Here is a 22202-nt window from a genome sequence, read left to right on the forward strand (position 1 = left end):
GATTGATGGGTAATATGAGCTTGTAAGTATTTGAAGGACTTCTCCCAACTCGAGATCTTCTTAGAGCGTGTATCTCTCTGTTCGTTTCCTCTCCAGCATAGATGACACCAGTATAATATTCCAAGAAAAAAATAAATGGGATCTAGCGTAATATTGTTAAAACACTTCAAAGTTTTATAAAAATAATAAAACATAGAATCACATTGATGTGTATATGCTCCTACCAGAACTCAGATTCTTATCGCATAAAGTGTGGAAGTCAGATGTTATCAACCCCGGGATAATTTTCTCCACTCCTATGTCATAAAATAGATATCTGGCAGGCTATCACCACATTTCCAAAGATCAGTCTTATCGCTCCGACGTGTTTCGACCGTCTCGTGGTCTTTGTCAAGGAGATATGACTGATCCTGCAAAATCCTAACTATTTAAACCGGATGTAACAATCCGTAACAGTCACAAAACAAATACATCGCATTGAACAAAATACAAACTGCTGAAGAGATACATATACTGTATAGTGGTGGGTAAATGTAAAATAGCAATAGATGGAAAAACGCAGGTAAGAATTAAATAGCCCATAACTCACATGAATGCCGCTACTGAACCATGGCCACTAAGCCGGATGTGACGCATCGGCACCAGTAAGAATCACGGGAAACGTATTCCAGAAGTCATATACAGTGGAACGCATGGTGATACGCAAACCGGATGTGACGCATCACAACAAGCGCTCACTGTTTGAATGTTGTTAATATCTTTTTAAACAATTATAGGTAAACATACACACTATACTATACAATATGACATAATGGATCACGAATCCATACCATACAGTAACCTTAAAAACATTCAAGTTATTAATGAAAACATTTCAACTCGAAATTCCTTATTAAGTCCATAAGGGATCAGACTATTAAGTTGGAATATCCACTTAATTTCCATTTGGGACAATTTGGTGTCTATAACCCTATGTTTCCAAGTGGGTTTAATGGTGTCAATACCTATGAAATAAATGATTTCTTTCTCATTGCAGGAATGGTGTGTGTTAAAATGAGCGGACAAAGAGTGGGTTTCTAGACCTCTTTTAATATTATAAAGATGTTCACTCATCCTTTTCTTTAATATCCTAGAGGTCTTCCCCACATAGATTAAGCCACATTTACATGCAATTAAATAAATAACGTTGGTTGAATGACATGTAATGAATTCCCGTATATGGAAAATTTGATTATTCGCTGTGAATTCCATAATTTTATTTTTAGGATTGTTATGAGCTGTAGATCTACACATCTGGCAGCTCCCACACCTATAGAAGCCTTTATTCTTGATGGTACCCATTTTTGATGTTTCATTTGGGAGTATACTTCTTACCAAATGGTCCTTTAGATTTGAGGATCTTTTATAAATAAATCTAGGTTTTTTTGGAAGAATGTCATTCAAAACATCTTTTAACAGAACATTCCAATGTTTACATATTATATGTTCTATTTGCTTATAATCTTTATTGAACTTCGTGATAAACGATACATCCTTTTTATTTTCCAGCTGATGAGATTTATTAGAATATATCAAATCTTTCCTATTTGTCTCCAGAACTCTAGATTGAGCAGTTTCCAATAGCTCAATATCATATCCCCTTTGTAAAAAATTAGACTTCATTTCTTCTATTTGATGAGAGAAAACCTCCTGTTCTGTACAGTTCCTTTTTAATCTTAAAAACTGGCTATATGGAATCCCATCCAGCCAACTCCTATGATGTTGACTATTCTTATAAATATAGGAATTGACGTCTGTGGGCTTCCTATAGCATCTAGTATGTACATTTCCATGATTAATGTATATCTCCAAATCCAAAAAGCATACAGAACTTGTGCTCACATTAAAGGTGAATATGATATTCCAATCATTGTTGTTAAGATTGGTGCAAAATTAATTCAGGGTATCTAAACTATCCTGCCACACAAAGAAAATGTCGTCTATATATCTTTGCCAGGATACCAGGTCCACCCCAAAACTAATGTGGTGGTGTTCCCAATATGCCATAAATAAATTGGCATAACTTGGGGCGAACCTGGTACCCATGGCTGTCCCCTTCTTTTGAAGGTAGAAGTCTCCCTGAATTTTTGCTTTGAAGTAAACCATTTACAGCGTGGAATGATCATCTCTAATCCTCCATTAAGATAGAGACTGCTACATGAACTTATTTTACATAATAATTGTTTTTATTATTGTGAAGTTTTCAATATATATATCGATCATCTGAGTTGTTGTTTTGAGAGAACTAGCTAGCGCTGAATGTCTTGATATTACAATGTCCATACATAATATGCGAGGTGATAAGAATCGTTCTACAAAATGTAATAAATCATGGCAGCTGACCATCGCTCTAAAGTATTTAACTCTATCAAACCATTTAATCCTTGTGTAAAGCTGCTCTAAGACCCAATAAGCCTCTGTAACATACTAATACCGATCACCACCTCCTTGTGTATTATATGTTCAATGCCAATAATTAATCCTCAGTCTTTTAATGTCAGCTTTGTGTTTTATCTGAATGTGCTTAGACAAGCTGTGTGTAACATCTTTCAAAGCATTACGCTGGGAACCTGCTGTTCAATGTCCAAAAAGTACGTCCAACAGCTACATTGTATCACATAAATCACCAATTCATGATTGGCAATTGATAAAGTTACCAATTGTGAAAACTTCTTTAGTGATATGTGAACTAAAAGCTGTACATTTACATTTAACCGATATATATGTAATACAGAGGTCCATTCAACATTTATAAAAAAATCTTTTGGTTTCTCAATTAACTATAGCAAATGTAGATCACCTACTTGTTCATTTACACAATTTTTTATTTTGTTTTTAGAAGCAAAAATAGGAATTGATTTGTTCTTGAGTGTATTTGGCCTCCTAAAAAAAACACCTTGGCACGCTCAGATAAGTAAATTCTTAGAAAGTCGTCTAATTTTAACAAAGAAAAATTATTATCTTTTTGTTTAACGTTACGATACAAATGCTAACGATCTGTCATCTTGATTACTTTGAGAATTGTGTTTAGGTTCGAAGAGTGATATTCTATCTATTTGGAAAAATTCATCAATGTTTGTTTCAGATGTTAACTGGATAACCTTGATTCCTAAAGGCATTTAAAAAGTAAGTTTCTTTGTGTACTCTAAGATAATGTAATTTGGGATATTTCTCTTCCATTATTTTAATTATTACTTTTAATATATTACTTGCTATATGTTTCAGTCCTGATATGGTCATTACTAAAAGGTCAATATTGAGAAAATTAATGTAAAATAAATTTTAAACCAAAATCATTCGAATTAAGATAATCAGTAAAAGATAAAATAGAAGTAGTGCCTCCTTCCCAAATGAAAAACAGTTAATCTATATACTAGCCACAGAGCACAAGGATCCCTCCAAAGGGTATTGATCTTCAAACTGCTCAATTGTATAGATTGGCAAAGCTTGGAGCGAACCAAGTGCCCATGGCAGGCCCTAGTGTCTGAAGAACGAATTGTAAGATAAAATGAAATAAATTGAGACAAAATAAATTCACTGGAATCTCTCCAAGGTCTCCATCCCCAAGAAGAGAATGAAGAACCGCAGAGATACCAGCTCTGTGAAGAATATTTGAGTACAGAGATTTAAAAACTGATCAACTTTTTTATTGGCAATTACTAACTAGAATCCGAAAATGAGTTGTATCATCAATATGAGACCAGACAGATGCAACATTGATTTGTAGGAAACAATTAGCAAAAAGTGATAAGTTAAAAACCAGACAGCCGAGATAAGGAGACACCCTGGAGGAGATAGGAGTGTCTTGTGAATATTCGGTAAATGATAATAAGTGGGAATAACCAGAGTGCACTATAAACAAAAAATGACCAGATGTCACCTCGATAGTGTCTGATCAAGAAGAACTGCGTTATGCATCAAATTGAAGATGTGATTGAAAGGATGTAAAGTTGGAGGGCAGTCTACAATAAAAGTTAGTATTATTAGGTTGACCATAATCTTCAGAAACATAATAACTTGTATTCTGAATAACTAGACCCCCCCCTTATCCGCAGGGTTAATGACAATACAATCATTTGACCAGTTTAACTCAAAAGTCGGAACTTGTGTACTTTACGGACTCATTACCTTATTATATACAACTTTCGGTGACGTCCGCTGCTACTTCTGATTCTTCGGTTGTTTTTTTCAGCCAAAAACTGGAAATATCTTCTAAAATCACTTCACAAGGATCACAGTTATTTAGGTTAGTTCTTCACATAAACTCGGCCATGTACGACTTGAGGAAATTCCTGTTCATCCCTCTTCTTTTTTGTTTCCCCACTTAGCAGCAGATCCCCACATCCTTTCAATCTTCTGTGTATTTGCTATTGTTTCGGGATCTACGAAGTTGAAGGTGTGATTCACACTTACATGCTGGAAACCACAGTTACTGATATCTGCATAATCTGGCCAACAATCCGATATGATTGTAGTGCCAGGTCTGATCTGTTCTCTAATAATGGGGAGGAGAGTAGATGCTGAACGGTTTGGGACGAGGACGACAAAACATTTGTTGCTTTCTCTGCAATGAGTCCGTAAAGTACACAAGTACCCAAAACTCTTCTAAGGAAACTTTGTAACAACTGTGAGGGAACAGTGTCTACCAAGGCTGAATAGCCTACAGAGTTCCCCTGTACGTGGGTAAATACCCAGACAGATATCCAATTTAACTAATGGTTATCTTTTATTAATGTAACAACAACAGGCGCAAAACCAACATATGTACAGGAGTAATATTTACAGGTATGCACAATGGACACGAGAGTAGTACATACAATACAATACCGGTCCTATTATGGCCATCTTGGGAAATCCGACTATAGACTTACACTTTGTTACCAGCTCCTACTACGGTCCTTAGCACCATACCTGGGAGTGCGAAGCCCCAGTGACTGCCAGCAGGGCAGCAGTCCGGCTTCACTGTCACCTCGCTTTTGGCGAGCACACAGATTCACAAGACCTGGGGTAACTTATCCAAAGGAAGAGGAACAAGAGTCCTCACAGTCCTCCCGATCTATGTCCTCCGTCAGCTGGCAGGAACCATTACCTCCTACACCAGCCTGATCTTTGTTCCCTCCCTGGCACTCCACTGCTCTTTCTTACACCCACAGAATAGCCTCAGGCTGTAGGCTTTAGGTGTGTTTGGCTTTCTTCCTTTTTTTAGAACCTTAAGGTATAGGAATACAATGCACATTTCTAATTAAGATGATTAAATTAGGCACAGAGAGCCACCCTGTCTGGTTTGTGAATACACTACTAAACATTATCTAATTTAACTACAGATGTAGCTAAAAGCACAATCTTACAGTTCCTCCCTGTTAGTCTGTAACATGTGGCTAAATGGCAATGTAAATAGCAGGGCAGAATATACACTATATAAATGGTTACAGCATAATATCATGGTGACTATTCACTCCATTGTGCTTTAAACATAACACTTGCCTGGCTAGATTTGGAACATAGGGGGGGACACTACCCATAGCTAGATCTGCTGGTGTTTAGGTAAACAGAAATAGCTTCTGTTAAACAATAGTCTGATACCTGATAATATAATATTGATGTATGTTTTTAGTTCTAGAATACACATAGACTTACTCCTTTGCTATAGTGAACACTAGGAAGCCCCCTGACTCACATGACTACCTCACCTACAGTGTAATAGATAACATAATACAATATATATTATGAATATCATATATTATTATCTTAAGGCTGGGGGTGAGCACAGCCATGCTATGGGGAATGAATATACACTTACTAAATACACAGTGTGTGCTAGGGCAGACACTGTAGAGTTGTCACAACAACTTGTAATAGATTGTAACGAGCCACGGCGGTACTCACAGCCGCCGCGGCTCGCTTCCAGCGCCCTCTGGCGTCCCGGCCGTCAGAGTCGGAACGACCAGGACGTCATTTCCGACTAAGACCCGACCAACGCCTCTTCTTCAGCGCCGCGTCCCGGCAATGTGGGAGGCCGCGCGCGCACAGTGCAATCCAGTTAATTAGTCCAGCCTGTGGCTAATTAGGTTATTAGCATACTGCCGCTGTGTATGTTTCAGGGACAAGCCCTGATTGGTTGCTCTGGGTATAAGAGGCAGGGAGGGCTTAGCCTTCCTGACGGTTACAGCGTTCTGTTCACAGTACTGCTGCCTGCTTCTGAGCCCTGTTGGTGTTTAACCTCTGATTGTTCTCTTGTGTATGACCCCTTGCTTGGATTTGGACCCTGCTTGTTTGCTCGTGACCCTGACCCTTCTTGCCTGTATCTTGAACCTTGCTACCGTGCCGGTGACCTCTGACCTCGGCCTGTTTATTGGATTCGCTGTCTGCTGCCGGCCCTCGACCCTTGCCTGGACTTCTCTCCGCTTTCCTGGGTTCTCCCCAGCTGGTGCACATTTCACGACCCTCTGTTAGTCTGCGGCCAAGTCTGTCCCCACCACTAGGGGCTCCAGTGAACACCAGGCTCTCGGAGCAGACTCCGGGTTTTGCTGTACCGGCTGGAGGGGTTCCTAACATAAATGAGCTTTTGTGTAACACCAAATGGATTTCTGACATCAAAACCCAGAATCTTGTGAAGCCAAATTCTCATATAAAAATGATGACAGGACATCTATAACCTTCTTGTCCATATCATCTAATATAATGGGCTTCCAGCTGTATTTGCTGTTTCAAAGAATTACATGCACAATAGGGCTCCGAAAAGGTCTAATAGATGCTTTATTTAAAATAAAGACAAATCTGTACCAAACAGAATCCTCATGCTGCAACTTTTAAAAAAAATATATTTATTGAGAAATTTTGTAGATAGTAAATGGGGGAAGGGTGGGGGTACAAGAAGGAGGGGGGAGGGGAGGGAATGGTTTTGCATGACATTCTTATATGATACAACATGTACCGAGGAACATGAAAAAGCATTGATCACTGTGATACTTGTCCTTACATAGTATTAGCAGTGACGAATGTAGAGGAGGAAGAGGTTGGATGTGCGGGGGGGGGGGGGAGGGAGTTAAGGGGATGTTAGTAGGGGGACAGGGCTGCAGGGGTACCGTACCGCGTAGTAGATATACGAGTGATGGAGGAGAAACAGATAATTACGAATCCCAGGGAGAGGTCCAGGATGCCCAGACATTAGAGAATTGGTTGGGGTGGTCGTGGATAATGCTGGTGATGTGTTCCAGCCTGTATGTTTGCCTGATCCTGTGTGTTATAGCTTGGATGGAGGGGGGCCTCTATTTTCTTCCAATTTAAGGCAATGAGGGTTCAAATGAGATCAGTATGTGCCCAATCCGTATGTCCCTGGAGGTGGGCAAGGGAGGTGTGCTTGTGTGATATTGGAGATCACACGGGGAACACCTTTCCAGTTACCCTCTACCTTAAGACCTTCCCACCAGATATGGGACAGGGTGGCCTCCGCATCACAACTGCGCCAGCAAGCGGTGAAAGCATTGGCGTAGATGGCCCCGAGTCTGGATGCTACCAGGTACCAGCGGAAGTAAAGCTTATATACGTTCTCCTTCAATTGAGTGCAAATGGATCTTTTGGCAATTTCCTCATGTATGCGTGACCAGGCTTCAGGGCTGTGGGCCTCACCCATATCACTCTTCCACCTGAGTTAATGGCAGTGTTTGGGCAATTACCCGAGTTTGATGAGTAGTGAGTATAAAACATTGAGATCAGGCTGCTGGAGGAAGACCTGCGGAGGCAGAAGGCTTCCTATCGCGGTGCTCAACTTCTGACTTTGTCGTGATAGAAATGGCAAACTTGTAAACATTGGTAGAAGGCCAGAGAATAAACGAAAAAAGTATACCACCGCACAAGATAGCATATAGTGTAAATTGATCTCCTTCAGTAGTAAATAAATGTTATATAACAGACCTGGGATATAAAAAAATACCAAACCAGGGGGTGCACCCTACACAATATCAATTATACAAGTTGAGTAGAGAAAAAGGGGTGTAATTGGGGCACTCCAATGAAGTAATTTAAAAGGTTAAACTTTAATGATATGCATTAAAAATGGGGGTAGAAAATGAGCGAAATATTTAAAATAACATACATATAACATACAGTGATACCATACAATTTAAAAATGCAAACTATGTTGCAAGAGCTCCTACAGTCAGATGAAAGAACAGTTATATGCACACAAACTTCAATAAGTCATAGGGCAACTAGATGGTCACAATGAACCTTAAATGAAAACTGTTATTACTCCTGCCTAATAATATTCTAAGTATAAGCCAGACCTCAATAATGTAACCTGTATACGGTGCCAATATTCTGTGACCCAAAGAACCAAAGAGCGCTATAAATAATTGTCTCTATTATAATAAGAGACTGTCTTTAACATAAAAGACAAATGCCCCAAATAAAGTGAGGTCAGCAGTAATTCCCCTCTGATCGCGGGATTATGTGATAATCCCTGAATGTAGGAGCCCTGAAACGCCAACGCGCGTTTCGCTCAGCTGCTTTTTCAAGGCTGGAAAAAGGCCTTGAAAAAGCAGCCGAGCGAAACGCGCGTTGGCGTTTCAGGGCTCCTACATTCATCTCCTGCTTTGGGTCAATTTTGGCTTGTTATCCCCCTGATCGCTCCCCAGTTATTATAGGCAGGGAATTTATCACATAATCCCACGATCAGAGGGGAATTACTGCTGACCTCACTTTATTTGGGGCATTTGTCTTTTATGTTAAAGACAGTCTCTTATTATAATGGAGACAATTATTTATAGCGCTCTTTGGGTCACAGAATATCTTGGAGACTATTCATAAAGGTTGTAGGGGGAGTACATATGTAGAAGTTGGCCTTCAATGTCGACCCAGAGCCTAGTGCTGGTTTGAGCATGTGCCAAGACTACTGGTGTGAGGTATAAGGCCAGGAGAGGCCCATACCTCCCTTTAGTGTCTGTAGAGGACTTTTAAGCGGACTCTGGGTCACCTGGAGGCCCAGAAAAACCTTGTGATACAGTTTTGGAGGTGTTTGAGGGCAGGAGAGGGGACTTTAACTGGGATGGTTTAAACGAGGTAGGTGAGCCTGGGAAGTGCATTCATCTTACCGCTGCTATGCGACCTATCCATGAGATTTGGTGAGAAGCCCAAGTGCCGAGTATAGCTGATCTACAATGTATGTATATAGTATGTAATCCTGGCAGGGAAACAACAAGAACATGCAACACAGAATTCTTCATTATAACCCACAGGAGACATGCTGCACTGTAATCATTCCCTATCAACGCTCCCACTCCCATCAGTAGATGTGACACCATCTATAAGCTGCAGTAAACGTCTCACAGATGTGCTCTAAAAATACATAGGATGTTGATCAAATATTCCTCCACATTGGCATTTTAATATGTAACTAAACAAAAAGTAGTAGCACAAGTTGCAAAATGCCTCAATTTAGTGGAATCACAGTCGGACAACTTCAACCTTGATAATTGTATTGCAACATTGTGACTGCACATGTGCCACATTTAGCAGACCCAAGATATCTTGCTACAGATGTCCACAACTTACGTGATCTCTTACCTAATTTACCAAATATATCCTCATTTTGCAACACCAATATTTCAAAAACTTTTATTGCAAAGCTCTACGAGCAGCGAGAGTTGTTATAAGACAGACCCCACTGCCCAGCTATAAGGGAGCATAAGAGATGTCACATGTCCTGAGTGTACCGCTACACACTAATCTGCACCCTGACTATACCGCTACACACTAATCTGTACCTTCACTATACCGCTACACACTAATCTGCAACCTCACTATACCGCTACACACTAATCTGCACCCTGACTATACCGCTACACACTAATCTGCACCCTGACTATACCGCTACACACTAATCTGCAACCTCACTATACCGCTACACACAAATCTGCACCCTGACTATACCGCTACACACTAATCTGTACCTTCACTATACCGCTACACACTAATCTGCAACCTCACTATACCGCTACACACAAATCTGCACCCTGACTATACCGCTACACACTAATCTGCACCTTCACTATACTGCTACACACTAATCTGCACCCTGACTATACCGCTACACACTAATCTGCACCTTCACTATACCGCTACACACTAATCTGCAACCTCACTATACCGCTACACACTAATCTGCAACCTCACTATACCGCTACACACTAATCTGCACCCTGACTATACCGCTACACACTAATCTGCAACCTCACTATACCGCTACACACTAATCTGCAACCTCACTATACCGCTACACACAAATCTGCACCCTGACTATACCGCTACACACTAATCTGTACCTTCACTATACCGCTACACACTAATCTGCAACCTCACTATACCGCTACACACAAATCTGCACCCTGACTATACCGCTACACACTAATCTGCACCTTCACTATACCGCTACACACTAATCTGCACCCTGACTATACCGCTACACACTAATCTGCAACCTCACTATACCGCTACACACTAATCTGCACCCTGACTATACCGCTACACACTAATCTGCAACCTCACTATACCGCTACACACAAATCTGCACTCTGACTATACCGCTACACACTAATCTGCAACCTCACTATACCGCTACACACTAATCTGCACCCTGACTATACCGCTACACACTAATCTGCACCCTGACTATACCGCTACACACAAATCTGCACCCTCACTATACCGCTACACACTAATCTGCACCCTGACTATACCGCTACACACAAATCTGCACCCTCACTATACCGCTACACACAAATCTGCACCCTCACTATACCGCTACACACAAATCTGCACCCTGACTATACCGCTACACACTAATCTGCACCCTCACTACTTTACTTTAGAAAAGAGGCGTCTAAGGGGAGATATGATTACTATGTACAAATACATTAGGGGTCAATACAGAGAGCTTTCATGGGAACTTTTTACCCCAAGGACCATACACAGGACACGTGGTCATCCCCTAAGGTTAGAGGAGAGGAAATTTCACAACCAGCAAAGGAAGGGGTTCTTTACAGTAAGGGCAGTCAAGATATGGAATTCATTGCCAGGGAAGGTTGTGATGGCAGATTCAATAGATATGTTTAAGAAAGGGTTAGACAAATTTTTAGCGGAAATGTGTATCCAGGGATACGACCGTTAATTTAAAATAAAGGATAGTAGTGGATATAGGGTAAAAATTGGATTGCAATATTGAGTCTGGGGGGATTTTCAAAATTGAAACAGATGGGCGGTTGCCTACTCTGGATTAATTTCAAATATAAGTGCAGGATCGCAGGAGATCCAAAATAGGTTGAACTTGATGGACTGGTGTCTTTTTACAACCTCATCAACTATGTTACTATGTTACTATACCGCTACACACTAATCTGCACCCTCACTATTCCGCTACACACAAATCTGCACCCTGACTATCCCGCTACACACTAATCTGCACCCTGACTATACCGCTACACAAATCTGCTTGTAATTGTGCCTCCTGAATGCTGGGAAACCCATCAGGCAAAGAGCAGCGGCACTCAGAGGAATGTTTCCCTGGGATCCAGCTGCCCACTCCCTGGAGCTAATTTCATCTTGAGTGGGGAGCCAGACCCTGGGGCAGGTCCCTTGGAAATATATTAGGTGGGACTCTCTAGGGGAGGAGAGGAGGCTGAGCAAGTAAACTCACCCATGCCACTAGCTACAGTGTTAAAGGTGTGAGACCCCTTATGTCTGATTCATGTGCAGACTGCATTAATCAGCTAGGATAAGTGACAGGAGGCAGAACTACCTCCTGCTAACGTTTGTAAGAAACTGTATATAAAGAGCTGTAATGTCCATGTAAAGTGTATTCCATCTGTACGCTCCTTATAAGAACAATTTAACAGCATTAAACCGTCACTTTGCTTTCAAGATTGTGCCCGACGCCTATGTCTGCTATACTCTGTGATTAACAGATCAAAGCTAAATTCTGTCTGTTCCCGGGCTGTCCTGTGTTGAACCCAGTGCCTTGTGTCAATGCTGTGTCTGTTACCCAGAAGTCCTGATCCAAAACAACGATCATGAGAAACCAACCAGTCACCAGCAAAGAGCAGCAGTTACACACAAGACCCAGAAGCTAGCGGTTCCAGGTGCCAGTGAAGGAGTCTGGTGGTGGCAGTAGCTGCTCTCCTACAACTAGTGTGCAGGCGAGTGTCAGCTCTGAGAACAACAGTGGGAGTGGGAAGTAATGGCAGCTTACTGACGGTAAGAGGTACCCCCAAATAAACCAGCAACGCAAACTCCTCGGCTCCATGACAATGGGCAGCTGGCGGCCTCAGAAGAATTCTCAGTATCAAAATATTGGGGAATACGAGAGGAATAAGAGGTAACCACAGTGAGCAGTTACCAGCTGTGCTGAGATTAAGTTTCCTAGCACAGTATTGGAGATGTTGATGGACATTTGAAGGGGTTTCAAATGACCTGTAAATACAATGATTTGACCAGAAAGGAGTGGGTCAGAAATGTGGTCCTCACAATGCAAGGATGTGAGGTAGAAGCCTATCGCGGAGTGGCCACAGAGGGCCGTGCAGGATATGAAGTAGTATAAAACGTTATGCTATTACCCCGGACACTGGCAGAAGTTTCAGTACTTAGCCATGGGGCACACACTTTACCTATGAGGAATTCCCCAACAATCTGTGGCAGTTCATGATGAAGTAGGTGGATGGATCCGATACCAAGTCTTGGGAGGAGGTAATAGACTTCATCTGCAGAGAGCAGTTTCACTGCCGATGCGCACCAGGAGTGAAGGAATGGGTTTGGACCAGGGAGCAGCTACATTATAAGCAGCGACTAGGTTGGCTGAGCAATACGTGACAGCCACAGTTCAGCCGCACAGGCAGAAGAACCAATCTAACAGTCATCCCCAAGGGACTGTTCACCCCTCCAGGCAAGAATCCAAACAACAGGGTACTCCAAGCAAGGCCCTGGTCTGCCTGGTCCCTTGGAGACTGCTGGAGACCTGAATGGACAGAAAGTGCTATGGCTGCAGGAAAACGGATCACCCAAGTATGAAATGCACCATGGCCCAAGCACCTTGGACTTGGGCACCTAATCAGAGTCATGGAGACAGGCTTGTTTGACTAATGGAAGTGAGCCCAAAGAGACTGTCCCCTCCACACCCAGTCCAACAGAGTGTGGCGTGGAGATAAGAGACTAAGCACAGGTTGAGGTCCCTGGTCTAAGTGGGAACCCTGCAGGAAGAAGGACTGAGACACTCGGGGGCCTCAATCACTCTCCTCAGCAGTCACATTGTTGATCCTGCTTTCAGGGATCGACTGTAAAAGTCATAGTGGCAGATGGACTAGAAAGATAAGTGCCTGTGGTGAGGGTATATCTGCTTCTATTGGACTCTGATACAGATGCTTCTGGCATTTGTAACTTCGGAGAGACTGGGAGCGCTACCTGGCACACCTCCTGTTGTGTTAATGAGCGGTGCTGCGGGCGTCTACTGGTTTCTCGCCCTTTGTGTTACTCTATGGCTGAGGGAGTCAAAGACCTGTTCTGGGAGACTTGGGAAGGGGAACTACAAACCCAGGATGTCACTGTGGTGGAAATGTGTCAAGAGATTGGTTAGAGAATCTCATGGGGCTTGTGTAAGCTAATCTGGTCACATCGCAGGAGAAGGAGGCTTGGTAATGCCAATGCGCATGGGATAGAGTTTTTTAAATTGGGCAGAAGGTGCTATCTCTGCCATGTCTCTCATCTTTCTCCTATATATGTCTTTCTCTCCTGCTCTCTTTCTCCTACATGTCTCTGTCGCTTGCATGTCTCTCTCTCCTCTGTCGTTCACTGTCTTTTGCATATCTTTTGTGTGTGTCTCTCTTAGTCTCCTGCACTCTCTCACTCTCCATATCTCTGTCTCCTGCTATCTCTCTCCTACATGTCTCTGTCTCCTACATGTCTCTCTGTCTTTTGCTCTTTCTCTCTCTCTCCATGTCTCTCTGTTGCCTGCTCTCTCCTACATGTCTCTGGCTCCTATATGTCTTCTGTCCCCTGCTCTCTCTCTACTACAAGTATCTCTATATCCTGCTCTTTCCAACATGTCACTTTGTCTTCTACATGTCTCTTTATTTCCTGCATGTCTGCCTCTCCTGCATCTCTCTCTGTCTCCTCCCCGTCTCCCTGCAGAAAGTTCCCATAATGCTGTGTGCAGGGAGGGCTGTTTGGTTGTCGCAAGAGACTCCCACAGACTGCAGGGAGAGACAGCCTGACACTGAGCAGAGACTGCAGGGAGAGACAGCCTGACACTGAGCAGAGACTGCAAGGAGAGACAGCCTGACACTGAGCAGAGACTGCAGGGAGAGACAGCCTGACACTGAGCAGAGACTGCAGGGAGAGACAGCCTGGCACTTAGCAGAGACTGCAGGGAGAGACAGCCTGACACTGAGCAGAGACTGCAGGGAGAGACAGCCTGACACTGAGCAGAGACTGCAGGGAGAGACAGCCTGACACTGAGCAGAGACTGCAGGGAGAGACAGCCTGACACTGAGCAGAGACTGCAGGGAGAGACAGCCTGACACTGAGCAGAGACTGCAGGGAGAGACAGCCTGACACTGAGCAGAGACTGCAGGGAGAGACAGCCTGACACTGAGCAGAGACTGCAGGGAGAGACAGCCTGACACTGAGCAGAGACTGCAGGGAGAGACAGCCTGACACTGAGCAGAGACTGCAGAGAGAGACAGCCTGACACTGAGCAGAGACTGCAGGGAGAGACAGCCTGACACTGAGCAGAGACTGCAGGGAGAGACAGGCTGATACTGAGCAGAGACTGCAGGGAGAGACAGCCAGAGACAACAGGGAGAGACAGCCTGACACTAAGCAGAGACTGAAAAGAGAGACAGCCTGACACTGAGCAGAGACTGCAGGGAGAGACAGCCTGGCACTGAGCAGAGACTGCAGAGAGAGACAACCTGACACTGAGCAGAGACTGCAGGGAGAGACAGCCAGAGACTGCAGGGAGAGACAGCCTGACACTGAGCAGAGAGAGACAGCCTGACACTGAGCAGAGACTGCAGGGAGAGACAGCCTGACACTGAGCAGAGACTGCAGGGAGAGACAGCCTGACACTGAGCAGAGACTGCAGAGAGAGACAGCCTGACACTGAGCAGAGACTGCAGAGAGAGACAGCCTGACACTGAGCAGAGACTGAAAGGAGAGACAGCCTGATACTGAGCAGAGACCGCAGGGAGAGACAGCCTGACACTGAGCAGAGACTGCAGGGGGAGAGAGCCAGAGACTACAGGGAGAGACAGGCTGATACTGAGCAGAGACTGCAGGGAGAGACAGCCAGAGACTGCAGGGAGAGACAGCCTGACACTGAGCAGTGAGTGCAGAGAGAGACAGCCTGACACTGAGAAGAGACTGCAGAGAGAAACAGCCTGACACTCATCATCATCATCATCAACATTTATTTATATAGCGCCAGCAAATTCCGTAGCGCTTTACAATTGGGAACAAACAATAATACAATACTGGGTAATAAATACAGGCAGAGAGGTAAGAGAACCCTGCTCGAAAGCTTACAATCTATAGGACAATGGGAGTTAGACACTGAGCAGAGACTGCAGGGAGAGACAGCCTGATACTGAGCAGAGACCGCAGGGAGAGACAGCCTGACACTGAGCAGAGACTGCAGAGAGTGACAGCCTGACACTGAGCAGAGACTGCAGGGAGAGATAGCTCGACACTGAGCAAAGACTGCAGGGAGAGACAGCCCAACACTGACCCAAGACTGCAGGGAGAGACAGCCTGACACTGATCAGAGACTGCAGGGGGAGAGAGCCCAACACTGACCCGAGACTGCAGGGAGAGACAGCCTGACACTGAGCAGAGACTGCAGGGGGAGAGAGCCAGAGACTACAGGGAGAGACAGGCTGATACTGAGCAGGGAGAGACAGGCTGACACTGAGCAGAGACAGGCTGATACTGAGCAGAGACTGCAGGGAGAGACAGCCAGAGACAACAGGGAGAGACAGGCTGATAGTGAGCAGAGACAACAGGGAGAGACAGGCTGACACTGAGCAGAGACTGCAGGGAGAGACAGCCTGGCAATGCACTGAGTGCACCAGCCAATATGAGTGATCATTAAGAAAACTGACCTCTTACTTGTGACAAGACACATACTGGTGAGTCCACTTTCTTCTGTATAAATCACCTGTCAAATGTTCTCATGACTGGTCTACCGACCCAATGTGCCTCTCACTACTGATTGGCTAGATACCTGGCCGTGCTCCGTGTGTACCTGTGTATGTATCTGTGCGTCAGTGTACTCGGGTCTGTGCGTCAGTGTACTCGGGTCTGTGCGTCAGTATACCCGGATCTGTGCGTCAGTGTACCTAGGTCTGTGCGTCAGTGTACTTGGGTCTTTGCGTCAATATACCCGCATTTGTGCGTCAGTGTTCCCGTGTCTGTGTGTCACTGTACCCAGGTCTGTATGTCTGTGCGTCAGTGTACCCGGGTCTGTGCGTCAGTGTACCCGGGTCTGTGCGTCAGTGTACCCAGGTCTGTGTGTCAGTGTACCCGGATCTGTGCGTCAGTGTACCCGGATCTGTGCGTCAGTGTACCCAAGTCTGTGCGTCAGTGTACCCGGATCTGTGCGTCAGTGTACCCGGGTCTGTGCGTCAGTGTACCCGGATCTGTGCGTCAGTGCGTCAGGTCTGCGTGTCGGTGTACCCGGGTCTGTGTCAGTGTACCCAAGTCTGTCCGTCAGTGTACCCAGGTCTGTGTGTCTGTGCGTCAGTGTACCCGGATCTGTGCGTCAGTGTACCCGGGTCTGTGCGTCAGTGTACCCAGGTCTGTGCGTCAGTGTACCCAGGTCTGTGTGTCAGTGTACCCGGATCTGTGCGTCAGTGTACCCAGGTCTGTGCGTCAGTGTACCCGGATCTGTGCGTCAGTGTACCCGGGTCTGTCCGTCAGTGTACCCAGGTCTGTGTGTCTGTGCGTCAGTGTACCCGGATCTGTGCGTCAGTGTACCCGGATCTGTGCGTCAGTGTACCCAGGTCTGTGCGTCAGTGTACCCGGATCTGTGCGTCAGTGTACCCGGATCTGTGCGTCAGTGTCTGTATATCTCTGAGGTACAATAATTGTATGGGGCTGTAATATTTTGTACTTAGCATCTATACTCTGACATACATGTATAAGGACAGGTGTAATAGAGAGTACTATGACATACATGTATAAGGACAGGTGTAATAGAGAGTACTATGACATACATGTATAAGGACAGGTGTAATAGAGAGTACTCTGACATACATGTATAAGGACAGGTGTAATAGAGAGTACTGTGACATACATGTATAAGGACAGGTGTAATAGAGAGTACTGTGACATACATGTATAAGGACAGGTGTAATAGAGAGTACTGTGACATACATGTATAAGGACAGGTGTAATAGAGAGTACTCTGACATACATGTATAAGGACAGGTGTAATAGAGAGTACTCTGACATACATGTATAAGGACAGGTGTAATAGAGAGTACTCTTACATACATGTATAAGGACAGGTGTAATAGAGAGTACTCTGACATACATGTATGAGGACAGGTGTAATAGAGAGTACTCTGACATACATGTATAAGGACAGGTGTAATAGAGAGTACTATGACATACATGTATAAGGACAGGTGTAATAGAGAGTACTGTGACATACATGTATAAGGACAGGTGTAATAGAGAGTACTGTGACATACATGTATAAGGACAGGTGTAATAGAGAGTACTCTTACATACATGTATAAGGACAGGTGTAATAGAGTACTCTTACATACATGTATAAGGACAGGTGTAATAGAGAGTACTCTGACATACATGTATGAGGACAGGTGTAATAGAGAGTACTCTGACATACATGTATAAGGACAGGTGTAATAGAGAGTACTCTGACATACATGTATAAGGACAGGTGTAATAGAGAGTACTCTTACATACATGTATGAGGACAGGTGTAATAGAGAGTACTGTGACATACATGTATAAGGACAGGTGTAATAGAGAGTACTGTGACATACATGTATAAGGACAGGTGTAATAGAGAGTACTCTGACATACATGTATAAGGACAGGTGTAATAGAGAGTACTGTGACATACATGTATAAGGACAGGTGTAATAGAGAGTACTCTGACATACATGTATAAGGACAGGTGTAATAGAGGGATAACTATGAATCATTAGATATCTGGTGCACAGGTATCTGGAATCAGAGGTATAACATGAGACAGATAAACAGGACACCACAGAGTTACAGAGCTACAACTGGACCTGATATTACATTTATGCTGAGAGGTATCGTATAGTATAATATAGTTGGTGTATTTCAGTTGATATTATACATCAGTTCTGCCATTTTCTCCTATAGATCCTGAGATCATGAATGGAGACCCCCAAGCTATGGAAGTGTTTGGAGAGACAATCACCACTACGCTTTGGTCAAGCTGTCCTCGTGGCTCAGAGGGACTAGTTGAGCTGTGTGATGTGAAGTTTAAGGATGAGACTCCGTGGACTGGACAAGATCCTCAGGGGCTGTCTCCTGTAGAAGTGAAAACACCCTTTCACTGCCACATATGTGGAAAAGGTTTTGGACAGAGGCACAATCTGGTAAAACACCAGCGTATACACACTGGGGAGCGCCCATATAGTTGTGGCCAGTGTGGGAAGAGTTTCATCCAAAAACAACATCTCACCAAGCACCAGAGGCTGCACACTGGAGAGAGACCCTATGTCTGCCAAGTATGTGGCCGTGGGTTTAGCCTGAAACACAACCTCAGTACCCATCAGAGAATTCACACTGGAGAGAAGCCGTACCCCTGTCCCGAATGCAATAAGAGCTTCAGCCGCAGGGAAAATCTGCGCACTCATCAGAGGTGTCACCTAAAGAAGAAGCTCTGCAAAGAAAAGACGTCTCCGCCTGAAGAGATGGTAAATTTCTGTGGTCCCTCGGTCTGCTCAGTACCGGCAGACGTTGATAACGATTCTCCAGAAGATGCAGCAAGGATGGTGAATCCCCGACCGTTTATATGTCCTCAATGTGGAAAGCGGTTTGGTAACAAGCAAACATTTGTCAATCACTACAGAATCCATACTGGAGAGAGGCCCTTTGGCTGCTCTGAGTGCGGAAGGAGTTTTGTACAGAAACAGCACCTTACAAAGCATCTCCGCACACATACAGGGGAGAAGCCCTACGGATGCACTCAGTGTGGGAGAAGGTTTAGCATGAAACACAACCTATTAACACACCTGAAAATACACACTGGAGAAAAGCCTTATAGCTGCCAAGACTGTGGGAAGAGATTTACCCGACGAAGTACCTACCAGGCCCACCAGAGAATCCATCACAAGTCATCACCAGAACAGTCTCCCTCAGGAGATGCACCCAATAGATCTTATCATCTAACGGAGGTGAAGTTTACTCCTAAGAGTTTCCACGTTATGAAAGTGCCTGTTCCATGGACACCTTTACATGGACTGAAAGTGTACAAGTGCAATGTTTGTGTGAAAGTCTTCAAGCACAAGCACACTTTGATTACCCATCTCAGGACTCACTCCGGTGAGAGACCTTACTCCTGTGAAATCTGTGGAAAAAATTTCATCCAGAAGCAGCACCTAACAAAGCATGGCAGGCTGCACACAGGAGAGAAGCCATTCACCTGTGAGCAGTGCGGGAAGAGCTTCAGTGTGAAACATAATATGATGGCCCATCAGAGGATCCACACTGGGGAGAGACCCTTCTCCTGCTCGGACTGTGGGAAGAGCTTCAACCGAAGGGGAATCCTCACGGTGCATCAGAGAACTCACTGTGGAGACGCCATGGCTCCTCCATCTGGGTGTTCAAGTGTTCAGAAATCGATGCTGATCACTGAAGATGGGGAGAGCTTGAATATTCAGGGAGCACCACTGTACACCTGCTCCGAATGTGGGTCTACCTTCAGAAGCCAAGTGAGCCTGCAGAGGCATGGAGCATCCCACAGGGATACCGCACACTTCTCTTGCACACGCTGTGGTCAGATATTCGGACAGTGGCAGGATCTCAAGCAGCATGAGCATCTTCACAATGGGGAAAGAGTTCATGAATGTGGTCAGTGCAAGAAAACATTTTTACAGAAGAAACATCTAACCAAACATCAGCGGTTGCACACAGGGGATAAACCATACATATGTAATCTCTGTGGCAGAAGCTTCAGTCTCAAGCACAACCTTCTCACTCACCAGAGGATGCACACCGGGGAGAAACCGTACTTGTGCACCAAGTGTGGCAAAAGCTTCAGCCGTCGAGAGACACTGAATAAGCATCAGAGGAACCATCAGCCCCATCCCAGCTTTGGTGCCACAACGCCAGAGGTGCAAGGGAAGCAGTGTGTGAGAACAGGAATAAAACATTTCCATAATAGGCCACGCCTACGTGTCTTCACGTGTTCAGTGTGTTGTAAAACATTCAACCAAAAGCACACCCTTATTAATCATTTAAGGATCCACTCAGGAGAGAGGCCGTACCCCTGTCAGATATGTGGGAAGAGTTTTATTCAAAAACAGCACCTGACTAAGCACATCCGTCTTCACACAGGAGAGAGACCTTATACCTGCCATCAATGTGGACGGAGCTTCAGCCTGAAGCACAACCTGACAACCCACCAGAGGATCCACACTGGAGAAAGACCATATGGATGCAACCAATGTGGAAAGAGGTTTAATCGCCGAGGAATTTTGCTGAGTCATGAGAGAATTCATCTCCAAAAAGCACCACATGCCCGAAGTATGGAGGAGGCCCACACGGTGCTGGTCAAAAAAGAGGATGACATCACATTCACATTGGAGCAGACATTGTATTAAGTAGTACAAGGTATAACCAGATCACCAGAGAGTGCACTTTGGATAATGACAACCGGCCTATAAGAAGTGTTTGAAGCTTTATCAAAAGAGGATCGTTATTGAAGAGAAACCAGTTAGAGGTCCACACTGCACTGTATAATACACCATCACATTAAAGAGTGGAGTTGACCTCTCAGTCACCAAATTTCTTCAGTATTTGAACATCATTCCAAGCCATCCTCTAATAGACAGACTCCCCAATGACGATGTATACGAGAGCCTATCTGGGAGTGACACATGTAAGTCCTAAAACGCCTGCTTGGATGAGGTCTTCTAGGTCCTCCAGGAGGATGACCTAAGACACTGTGCAGCAGAATCTAAAGCATCACCAACAAGTCATTAAACATCTTCTAGAGTGAAGTCCTCTGCTCCATGGCAATGACTCTTCCATCAGGGACTTTTGGTGGTGGTTGTCTAATTATACAAACACATTAGAAGTCTAGATATTTACTTTGGAATGAAGTAGTATTTATTACGTGCTGATTTATGTTAAGTGCACAGTTATATTTTGCTGACTGGAGATTTCTGTTATTTTTGGGTAATAAAAGGAGGGGTGAAGAGGCTTTTCTTTGCCTCTCCAGAAAGCTGATATAGATCTGTTAAACATGATCCATCCCACGGAGATGATACGTAGTTTTGTTGTGTAATGACTTCCACCATATTGTTTACATAACGTTTAGACATTGGCTATAATAAATATGAGAACATTCTGGTAATGATTTTCCTTTCATCTTTGTAAGATTGTGGTAATCACTAGTGCGAGGACTGTAATCCTGACGGCTCTCACAGCGACAGTAGAATCTGATGCTGTCATACCGAGCTGGGGACAATTGCGACTTGCTGAAAAACTGAATCAGAATTCCAGCATTACAACATAGCGCCGCTGACATTCACATGACTTTCAGTCGCGACTGTTACATTTATGTTATCAATGGGACAATGCGAGGACTTGTCGGAATCGTCCCCAGGTCAGCATGACAGGCCGGGCACTTCAGACTATAGTGATACTGGATCCTAGAGGATCCTACTGTGCAGGGAGGATTCCTGAACATCCTGAGTCTCCCAGACATTCCAGCAGAAGTTTATCAGCAAGAGTAACATTTTTGCATAGCCGTTCTGCTTCTTCCTTTGTTATGTTACCTTTAAACTTTCACAAATAAAGAGATTTAAAAATAAATAAATAAATAAACAAGAGAACAAACCGCAATCACAACCTTCTACCATAAGATACTGAGCTAATAGTTTGGTTTT

At 44.2% G+C, this 22202-nt stretch overlaps 1 protein-coding gene across 1 annotated transcript; it reads left to right on the forward strand.

The window, feature by feature from the left end:
• Positions 1 to 14491: 14491 nt before the first annotated feature.
• Positions 14492 to 21661, forward strand: LOC142159393 (uncharacterized). Its single transcript, XM_075214253.1, has 2 exons — positions 14492 to 16211; positions 18445 to 21661. Exon 2 carries the CDS (start codon positions 18456 to 18458, stop codon positions 20910 to 20912), a length of 2457 nt encoding a protein of 818 aa, XP_075070354.1. The 5' UTR covers positions 14492 to 16211; positions 18445 to 18455; the 3' UTR covers positions 20913 to 21661.
• The last annotated feature ends 541 nt before the right edge of the window (positions 21662 to 22202 follow it).

This window comes from Mixophyes fleayi, chromosome 5 (genome assembly GCF_038048845.1).
Source record: "Mixophyes fleayi isolate aMixFle1 chromosome 5, aMixFle1.hap1, whole genome shotgun sequence".
In the NCBI taxonomy this organism is placed as follows: domain Eukaryota; kingdom Metazoa; phylum Chordata; class Amphibia; order Anura; family Limnodynastidae; genus Mixophyes; species Mixophyes fleayi.

Coding starts and splice junctions, on each gene's coding strand:
- LOC142159393 (XM_075214253.1), top strand. CDS start 18,456: ATGAATGGAGACCCCCAAGCTATGGAAGTGTTTGGAGAGACAATCACC.